Source organism: Notothenia coriiceps, unplaced genomic scaffold, assembly GCF_000735185.1.
Source record: "Notothenia coriiceps isolate Sejong01 unplaced genomic scaffold, NC01 NC01_scaffold00034543, whole genome shotgun sequence".
Lineage (NCBI taxonomy): Eukaryota > Metazoa > Chordata > Actinopteri > Perciformes > Nototheniidae > Notothenia > Notothenia coriiceps.
Genome location: NW_011367244.1, coordinates 27,711 through 37,821, shown reverse-complemented (window position 1 = coordinate 37,821; position 10,111 = coordinate 27,711). Strand labels below are relative to the sequence as shown.

The window sequence follows — 10,111 nt, the reverse complement described above, 5'->3', positions numbered from 1 at the left end:
TCCCGAGGGTCGTGAGGGGATAATTGTGGCCCCCCTCTCTCCCTTTCTTTCCACGTGCTCTGGTGTCCTCCTTTCCTTCCCATGATGCATCTCGCCGGCGACCTTGACAGTAGCTCCTGGGCGATGCTGACGCTGCGGATGCTGATGCAACGCGGCCCGTTACTGAGGCAACGGGTCATGCGGTACAGCTTAGATGATGCTCCAGGTGTAGGAATAATTACATTTTAAAAAACATTTAATTTTACAGTGTCTGCAGACAGTTTGAGAGCAGCCAGCAGACAGGGCACATATCCAAAACAATGCGAAATATAAACGGATATATCCAATAATGCACACTGCAGTTTCACTGGTCCCATGATTTGCTCGTGACACAGAAAGTCAGCTGATGTTGCATCATGGAGGTTTGTATAACATGATGTTGCAATTAATGTGGCATATTTCAGTCTTTTCAGAATGAGTTTGGAAAATTCGGTACCTCATTATTTATACTGAACAGTTTCTAAACTATATTTTCTAGTTTCTTTTTCTTTTCTTTTTCCTTTCTACTTTTTTGATTTTTACACTCCTGATTAGATCCTTAACTGCATTGTAACTTCATTAACCCTGTGGGTAATGTCCACAGTAATGACTCTTACATGTCTAATATGTGTAATGTGTAATTGTAAAGCGCTTTGAGCACCTGCAAAAGCTCTATAATAAAAAATGTGATGCATTATTATTATTTTGTCATCTAATTATGATTACTGTCATCACTTGAAAGTGGTCTAAATCTTTGAGGTTTGAAATATTCAACATTTTCTATATATTATTTTATTATCTCTTTACACCAAACTCAATGTTTACTTTCATAATATTGCCATGATGTTTCTCCATATTGTGACTTTCAATCTTTAAAAAAGGAATGTTGTCAACTTAATTACATTATTATAAAATAAAGAGACCAAGGATTTAGGGGTTCGTGTATGGCCCTCTGATGGAAGGATATGTTTGCCGTCTTCCATCTTCTTATTTGTGGCAAAACGTGTCCAAATGTAATCCTCCGTTTCTTTCCTACTTTCCTTGGCAAATTGATTATATACATTTCCACATTAACATCGAATAAACGGAACCAAGAAACAAGACAAAAAAAGGGAAAAACACATTTCTGTTCGTCCTTACCTGTCCATCTGGCTGTTATCTCTCTTATATTTCAAAAATATCTTGTTTTTTTTCACCAGAGGGAATATAAGTGGTTTCAAAGACAACGTTGTTATTTAATATCTGACAATTTAAATGTACTGTGGAGACAATGGGACCTATTGCTGTAAATGTTACACAGCTCTCACCTTTCAACATAAAACACATCCTGAAGAGACATCTATTATTTTAAAATGAGCTCACATATTCAAGGCTCGAAATTCCGTAGTTTTGGTATAACATGGATGATGAAATGAAGCAGGACAGCAAGGTTCACAGTAACATTATATCATTTATTTAGTCACTTCTGTACAGAAAGAGCATTTAAGCGTTTTCACATTAAGATACTTGGATGAAGACAGAGGATTGTTCAGATCTTTCCAGCAAAACTTCCCGCCTCCAACTGATCGTCCCATTTCGTAACCTGCAGCATAGAGTAAGAGAAAAGCTCAAAATAGAGAAAGCACTAAGATTTTATGTTTATGGTGAACATGGGAACTTATTCCTGACATTAAGAACAGTTTCAAACGCACCCAGCTCACGGGGCAGAGGCTCATGTAGACCCTCTGGTACCAGTCGCAGGGAGCCGTGTCCTGGTCTTTGGCGGACAGAGCTTTGTTACATCTGTGGAAATCTGAGGAGAACAGAGAAGAAGAAAATCAAATCAGGAAATAAACACCCTGACATTGCTGCTACTTCGGGTGAGCCATTCATCTGCCAGTTTTTTTTTAATCAAAAGAATAAAACACATTTTTGATAGGAAATTCTATTCAAATTAACAACATATTGCGGTTGTATTATTATAATTCCTTTAAGTCTCAATGTTTGCGTAGTTCAGTTTCACAATAAATTCACAAAACAGCGTCTACAGGTACTTTTCATCTGAAAATCAGCATGGGATGAGTCCTAAAGATGAACAAACATCTCAATTGTTAAAGAGCTTTGAAAGAGAACTGTGAGAAGAATCTAAATGAAGATACAAATGATATTTGAGGTGGTCTGAGACAGAGATAAAAGTGTAGCACCTCTTTAGTTTGCTGCTACATCAACAGAGGGTTAGTTTTTCCGCAGATTAAAACATTAAACTCACCTTTAAAAAGCAGGAACTGTTAAATGTATTCAGTGTTGTTCTTGTTTTTTATGCAAAGTCCAAGCAGCTGCAGTGGGCTATACGTGTCTTATCCTCAACACATCACTTCAAAATAAGATATTTTGGCAGAAAGAAAGATACACACCAATATATGACAACGTATACAAATGATTGTAATAACCCAATACATCTTAGGACAAAATAAAAAATATCTAACATGTACTGAATTGTTATGTTTATGCATGGTTTTTGTTGTTGTTTTGTTGTTTCCTGTTTGTTACTTTTACCCCTCACTGTCTCACTTCTCTGCAGGGCTGGTGTGTGACAGGGGGCGTGGCTGGTATTCTCCTGGCTGCAGATGAGGCACACCTGTTCCCACTCACCTAATCAACCTGCTCTTTAAGAGCCTGGCCCTCACCTCACTTCTCTGCCAGAGAATTAAATGCTGTTCGACGATCCAGAGTGCCTTTCTGCAGCCTTGAGGTTAGTTTTGTTCACTTTTCTGTTTTTGAGCAACTTTTTGAGTTTTTGCCTGGGATGTTTTCCCTCTGCTTTGTTTTTGGACCTTTCTGCAGCCAGCCAGCTCCCTGTCTTCAGTACCTGCCTTGGACTAGCTTTCTTTATTAAACACATTGAAACTTTATTTGTGTCAGTCTCTGTTTTGGGGTCCTAAGTAGTATCCAAACGCCACACTGAATATTGGAAATACTTAGTAAATGTGACCTAAAAAGCCTTTAGGTGAAAAGATAAGGGATTACAATTGATGAATAAAGTAAACAATGTCAGAAAGTTAGAAATCTGAGTTTATATCCACACATTTATCAAACAATACGGTGAGGTTGAGGATAAGGACATACATTCACATAAAACCTTACAGCCGAGCTAAATAAAAACATAGGAAGATTTGATCTGTGTCCATGTTTACATGGTTTGGTTTAAGGTTTGAGCTGGATTTAGCATGAGACAAAACAAAGGAACTCCCCAGTATGTGTGTGATAAGGAAACGTGAATATACAGTTTACATCAGTAGGTTTGAAAAACTACAGCCTGAGGGATAACATCAATCTTTAGCAGCATTGATAGGGTACAGTCATTATGAACTAGATGTAGGGATGTGAAGTAAATGCATTATCTTATTTACCCAGATAGTTTTGGTAACAGTTGCGGGTCTGGTTAGTGTTGGGGAAGCGGGCGTCGAAAGGAGCCGTCCTGTAGTTCTTAATCTTCTCATCGATGGTGTCAGACATCTTCAGGCTGCTGGATCTCTGCAGAGGACCAACAGGATGTGACACAAGACTGAAACCACATTCACTGGACACAATAAGAAAAACAGTGGACCACATTGAGTAGACATAGCAGAAAGACAGTGGGTCTGCTGCATAGGCATTTTATCCTCACAACACACTGTGCAGGGCAGTGGATAGCACTCCGCACAAAAGGGTACATTTGCTAATGTTATGCTTGTATTGGTATCTGTTTTGGAAGCCGAATTAAACAGACGACCCTAATGACTAGTTAGAAACCTTCAGTTGTGCTCTACGTGGTATGTTTGTATCACTAACGATAGAAATCATCTAATTCACATTTATTCAAAAGGAGTTTGGTATCACTTGTGCATGATACAACAGTGAATCATTGTTTGGCTAGTGTTATAGCCACCGGTCAGCATTTATTCAGGGAATGTATAAGCTAACAATTAGCTTTTTTAAGGGAAGTATAACAATAATGCAGGTAATACATCAATTACATTTAAAATACAAACAATATTTACAATAATAAGACTGTTTGCTGACGTTAACCTTTGGAGATAAATATAGATACATTAACGATAAGCCTGGTCAGGTGTTACTATGGACGCTATTCACATCTCCGCCAGTTGCTCGGACAAACACATAAATGACAAAGAAAAATTACTTAAAATGCAATTATTAACAACGTACTAGTGAGGCAAAAAGCAAGTTATTTATATGAAATGCAGTGTACCTTTCAAAGAGAAATTCCGCTATAATCGCTGTGTCCTTAGGTCTGAAGCATAAAGGTCTGAAGGGATGATCACTCGCAGTGCATGCTGGGAAACAGAAATGACGCTTCAAGTGTGTTTAAAAAGAGCAACGCCGCCATCTTGTGGACACAGTGAGGAAGTACAACTGCACTCTGGAAACAGCAGCAAAGCATGACAGATTATACCTGCAGTTAATGATGGCCATTATGATGTTTGAAATGATGAATGTAGCATAATTGTAACACAAAATGGTTATACACACATTCAAATGCAGCATAAAATGGTGTGAGGCATACATAAAACTTCATGTGCTTAAATATTGAACATTATATTTTATTTTTCTCTGGCTTTACAGACATAGCCTACATACACTTTATACACAATTAACCTATAAGACATATAATTTTTTAACATCCTCTGCCATGAGCACAAATACCTTAAATAGAAAAAGTGGTCAAAAGGGTTAATAATAATAACTAATAAACATCTAAAATAAACATCATAAAAACAGCAGAAGACACGAACATTACAGTAACGATTTTATTCAAAACTTATCTTATGATACATAACAGGACAGAAATTATTTATCTTGCATTTTGGGGAGATTTCTTACCAGCATTAATGTTACTGTGTATTAAAGAAAAGTGTGATTTAAGTTAGACATGTTTTTATTGAGTTATATGTTCTAATAATAATAATCACCATCAACATGGTCTTTTCTTGTCTTGTCTTGTCTTCTCCTCTCCTCTCCTCTCCTCTCCTCTCACTGTAGAGTAGCTTGTCTCCTCTCACAGACCCTCCTCAGTAGGTTGGAGCACCTGTGGGTGAACCAGCTCTTCCTGTAGTCGTCTCTCGGGGTGAGGCGTCCACACAGCTCTTTGCTGTCTGCGTTATCGGGCTCACGCTCCCAAAACCTGCAGGGAGAAGCAGAGGGGGGAAAAAAATCACAAAAACAGTCTTTACTCTGTTACCATGGCAACCATTACTCCTCCATAAGAAAATGTGTCATAAAATGAATACAACCACCCACTGTCTTTATTAGGGGAAATCTGATCACACATATGCAAAATGAGAAAATACTTGTATAACTCTGATCAGAATTCATAATTAATATCGAAGAGTAAGTTAAAAAATCTTCAAACTACCTTTTACATTTCAAACAGTATACTACATATAACAATATATACAACATAACACCAAATCAAACAATCTTTACAAAAATAAATTATGTTTTGTTGTTACATTTTCTGTTTAAATGTATTTCCTAACACATATTCTATGCTTTTTCTTCCTATTTAGACCCCTTATTGTCTATTTTATTGTGCAATTTACTATTTACATCTTGTTTGTAACTACATTTTTTCAGTGTTTTTATTAAAAAGTGGAAATTACTAGGAACGTTTTTCATACAGGCCTGAGCAAACTGAATGAAGTTCATTTTTTTGTACATATTTCTATGTATTTCAATCAGGAAATGTTAAACAACTTTACATGGAATCACTTGTGTGTCCTTATTGGTGAACCATCAACTTGTGACCAAACTCTTGAGTTACAGGAATAGAGATCAGGGTGGGGCAGGGTGTCCCTTAACCTCAGGAGCCCCGTCTGTCCCCGGTCAACCCCCCTCCTCTTCCTGTCTGCCATCACTCACACTGCTCCCTTCTCCACCCGGGAGCCATCACTCCACTGCCAGCCCCCGTCACCACTTCCCCCCCTGAGGCCCAGCCAGTACGAGTCTCCCTGGCTCAGACTCTGGGCCTTCCCCCACAGAAACACCTGAGAAACATGTCAGGAAATGTCATCCATTTGTCAGGAAAGGTTTCAATGTATCACCCCTTTTCTACAAACATAATTTCACCACCCTTATTGGGAACAACATCAAGGACATAAACTGTGTTACATAAACAGTGAAAGACAAAACTTGAGACGACCTTAAGCTGCGACGTCTCCATATTTCACAGCAGTCTTAAATCTATTCTTAACTTCTCTCCCTGATGGTGTGTGAAATGTGTGTCCTTACAGCTAAAATTTCAAGGAAAGCATCTCAAATGTTTACAAGTGGATACACGCAGAATATATCATCGATGAAATTCCAGGAAAGACACATACATACTAAGAATAGAAGGCTGTTTGCAGTAAAACCCATTATTATAATTCACTGAATTGATTGAATATGTATTTGGAAGCAATCAGAGTAGGTTCAATGATTCAGGAATTAGAAAATGATTGGACAGTAGGTGTGTGTGTGTGTGTGTGTGTGTGTGTGTGTGTGTGTGTGTGTGTGTGTGTGTGTGTGTGTGTGTGTGTGTGTGTGTGTGTGTGTGTGTGTGTGTGTGTGTGCACCTGCTCCTCCTCTGTCTGCACTGTGGCCACAGCTCCCCCCAGTGCCATGCAGCGGTACTGGCTGCTGATCCAGTCAGCTCTGTCCTGACTGAACAGGAAACATTTTTCTCCATTAGGCGTCCAGCCGGCTGGACATGGTGTGCACACTGTCTCTGGGTGAAAAAGCAAGAAGAAACAATAACAAGAATTAAAAAAACTTCAGCATGTGTTTACATTTTCAAGCTCAAAATGGCCCTTTGACAACAGAAATGACAATATGAAAAAAGAAACACATTTTAAGAACAGAACATAGAAAAATACAGTAGATGCTGAACTATTTCGGTATAATAAAGAAAAGAGACCATTCAAAATAGTACAAATTAGAAAGTATGTTAAAACAAAAGTGTTTCAGCTGAGAGAAATATGCTGACAGAACCCACATCTCTTATAGCTCTGGTACATTTAAATTTAAATGTGTAAACATTTTATCTAATACATCAAAAAAGTACTACCATGTTATGCAGTTTTGTAATAATCATGCAAATGGTTGTTTTAGGGGGAGAAACCAGGTGAATAGAATAACTATTTTAATAATACAGTATCACCATGAATTCTTATAGCTGATGACTTATTACTAATATTAAATATGCAAATTATTTAACTCTGGTGAAGTTAAGAGACATATAGAGACGCAAATAGACAAAGTTAATACAATAAATACTTAATGGCGTGTGTTGGTACTCATGTTAATTAATATAATACATAATAGAGTCAAAATCAACCCTGGTTCTGGATTAAATAAGGAAATTCTATCATTTCCGTGATTGACTGCCTAATTTATGGATTTTTAACAAAGCGACAACATTGAATATTTGACAAAATGCATTCTTTAGTTCGAAACCTGACCATACCATTTCAATTTGTCTAAACTTAACTGTTACCCTAACCCGTAAATATTATAAACCTTAAATTTGTCTTTACTTTCTAAAGATGTCCTCACTCTCCTACCCTGACCCTGGAGTCACACACACACACACACACACACACACACACACACACACACACACACACACACACACACACCACACACACACACACACACACACACACACACACACACACACACACACACACACACTCTGCTTTACCCCCGGTGCTGGAGTTGCTGACTGAGCAGTACTGGTTCAGAGCGGGATACTGGGAGAACAGGAGGCGATAGGACTGGTTCAGCTCCTCCAGTCTGTGCGTCAAATATTTCAGTTTGTTTTCCTGCAGGGCCGACTGTGACTGGAAGGTGAAGGTGATCTGAACCACTGCGATGCGATACCACACACACACACACACACACACACACACACACACACACACACACACACACACACACACACACACACACACACACACACACACCAGAAAGACAGAAAATTACTTAGGTTACACAATGTCCCACCACCTGTTTCCATGGATACAGGGTAGTAAAGGATGTGTCTGAGAGGAAATAAAGCTGACTGACGGAGGTAAAATTAAATAAAGCACCATTCAGAAGAATCATAAAGAGTCGATCCGCTCAAACCTTCAAAACGAAGACATTCAGTCTACATTTATGACAAAATGACATCTGCTGGCACAACAGTAAAGAATGTTCTGGACTCCTTCAAAGCAAAGATGAAGACATTATCAGGTCATGGCTGCTGTTATAGTTTAGCGTATAAAATATATCCAACATTGTCAAGACAAAAAAATGAGACAAGGCAGAGGACAAGCCTTGAACAAGATCAATTCATTTCACATACATGCTTAGACACCACAGGGTCTAAAAACAAAGGCGGTTGCAAACATACAGTACTGTAACCAACTGAGACAAATGTGTCATTTGGGCTATATAGATAACACTGGATGAATTTGATTAATATGACAAATTAACATAAGTTATAGAAATTGTGCCTACTCATGGGGTCAGCATTAAAAGTCAAACTGTGATGAAATACTCACAGCTGAGAGTCAGCAGGAGAGTGACCATGATGAGCAGAAAGCAGAGCAGAGAGAAGTAATGAGCCAGCTGTCTGTACCGACTCAACCAGCCTGAGACAAAAAAACACACATTTTAAGCCTAACAATGAATTTCAAGACAGAAGCTGTTCTGATGGACTAGATTGCATGATATTCTGCAGGGGTCCCTATATCAATATCACTGTTTATAACTGCATTTTAAAAGAGAAAATGAAAACGTTTATTACATGAGTACTGTAGCTGATTATTTTATGGATCAACAGCATTATTCTTCTTAAATTGATAACAGTATGAATAGAAAACACTGAGTTTGTAAGCACTCCAAAGTTCCTCTAAGATAAAGTATTTTGCTGTGTTAAGAAATATTTAAATATGTGTATATATTTAAATGATACACATTTGAACTTGAAATGCATACATTTTAGAGCAGCAAGAAACACTTGGCCAAAAAATAATAAAGAAATTACTTTTTTCTGTAGATGCTTCCTTTGGTTTCTCCTCCAGCAGAGCAGATCCATTGTTGACTTTCATGGTTTCAACAGCAACCGTCGGCATGAGAGTTTGATTTTACTGAATGCATTTATGCACAATAGCTCCGGGTTAACAGTTTCTCTTATATTGTTTTAATACCTCCAAGCCTTTGTTGCTCAGAAGCAGGAACAAAAGAACAGCCCAGTGTTCCTAATGTAAAATGATCTCACATGATAGTACTGGTTGCACTGCAGCCATATGCAAAGCACAACTGTCTGATAACCAAACAACTGAAGAGTTCAGCAGCTGATGTTCAGTTTAACTCTCTACCATGGAAGTCCTTCCATCACGTTGCTGATTATTTAAAGGGGCCCTATGATGCTCATTTTCAGGTTCATTTTTGTATTATGTGCCTCTACTGTGACATGTTTACATGCTTTAAAGGTCACCCATTATGCAAAATATACTTTTTCATGTCTCTTATACATAAACATGTGTCCCCTCTGTGTAAAGAGATTCTGAAAGTTTCAGGAAAAAGATTCGCTCACTTTCTGTCCTGATCCATTTATATAAAAACCTGTCTGAAAATGAGCTGATCAGATTTTGGCTTGGCCAACCAAGGTAACACCCTCCACTTTATCACCTGAACCTCCTCCTAGGCCACCATTATGTTCTTTTTAACCAAATATCTATCAGAGAGGCGTGGGGAGTGGCTCCTTATTTTCATCTAAAGTAACAGACAGAGAATCAGCACTTTGGAAACAGGGCTGAAACAGAGGGGATTATGGGATGCTACAATGCATGATCTGTTTGGTATTTCAAGCCAAACACTTCAGAGACATGTTTTGTATATATCTGAGACCTATAATATATTGTTGAAAAACAGTATGATAGGAGACCTTTAATGTTCAAAAAGTCCTGTATTTTCCTTATACTGCCACCACCTCTTTTCACCATATGCTTTTTTCACGCTGGCCAGCGTTGTTGGGATTGGTTAACCGCTTAGACTTGTCCCGCCCCTTAGCCTATGTATTACAATG

The 10,111-nt window shown here is 38.2% G+C and overlaps 2 protein-coding genes across 3 annotated transcripts; both read right to left on the bottom strand.

The window, feature by feature from the left end:
• Positions 1-1,448: 1,448 nt before the first annotated feature.
• Positions 1,449-4,338, bottom strand: LOC104962269 (cytochrome c oxidase subunit 6B1-like). 2 transcript variants are annotated; one of them, XM_010790694.1, is made up of 4 exons: positions 4,250-4,338; positions 3,408-3,531; positions 1,710-1,810; positions 1,449-1,600 (listed from the first exon to the last, which is right to left on the bottom strand). In XM_010790694.1, the coding sequence occupies exons 2-4, from the start codon at positions 3,511-3,513 to the stop codon at positions 1,547-1,549; spliced, it is 261 nt and encodes an 86-aa protein (XP_010788996.1). In that variant the 5' UTR covers positions 3,514-3,531; positions 4,250-4,338; the 3' UTR covers positions 1,449-1,546. The 2 variants fall into 2 exon arrangements, with proteins under 2 accessions (XP_010788996.1, XP_010788997.1); XM_010790695.1 differs by having other exon boundaries at positions 3,408-3,577; positions 4,250-4,333.
• A 473-nt stretch (positions 4,339-4,811) lies between these two features.
• LOC104962268 (C-type lectin domain family 1 member A-like) lies at positions 4,812-8,652 on the bottom strand. Its single transcript, XM_010790693.1, has 4 exons — positions 8,583-8,652; positions 7,739-7,903; positions 6,612-6,763; positions 4,812-5,182 (listed from the first exon to the last, which is right to left on the bottom strand). The coding sequence occupies exons 1-4, from the start codon at positions 8,608-8,610 to the stop codon at positions 5,168-5,170; spliced, it is 360 nt and encodes a 119-aa protein (XP_010788995.1). The 5' UTR covers positions 8,611-8,652; the 3' UTR covers positions 4,812-5,167.
• Between the last annotated feature and the right edge of the window lie 1,459 nt (positions 8,653-10,111).

What these genes read in the sequence shown, in the direction of transcription:
- LOC104962268 (XM_010790693.1), bottom strand. Translation starts at nt 8,610, where the DNA reads ATGGTCACTCTCCTGCTGACTCTCAGCT. An exon ending in TCTCCTGCTGACTCTCAGCT is followed by an intron (nt 7,904 to 8,582) that starts GTGAGTATTTCA and finishes ATCGCATCGCAG; the next exon opens with TGGTTCAGATCACCTTCACC. An exon ending in CAGCAACTCCAGCACCGGGG is followed by an intron (nt 6,764 to 7,738) that starts GTAAAGCAGAGT and finishes TTTTTCACCCAG; the next exon opens with AGACAGTGTGCACACCATGT.
- LOC104962269 (XM_010790694.1), bottom strand. Translation starts at nt 3,513, where the DNA reads ATGTCTGACACCATCGATGAGAAGATTAAGAACTACAGGACGGCTCCT. An exon ending in CTGTTACCAAAACTATCTGG is followed by an intron (nt 1,811 to 3,407) that starts GTAAATAAGATA and finishes TGTTCTCCTCAG; the next exon opens with ATTTCCACAGATGTAACAAA. An exon ending in GCCTCTGCCCCGTGAGCTGG is followed by an intron (nt 1,601 to 1,709) that starts GTGCGTTTGAAA and finishes TCTATGCTGCAG; the next exon opens with GTTACGAAATGGGACGATCA.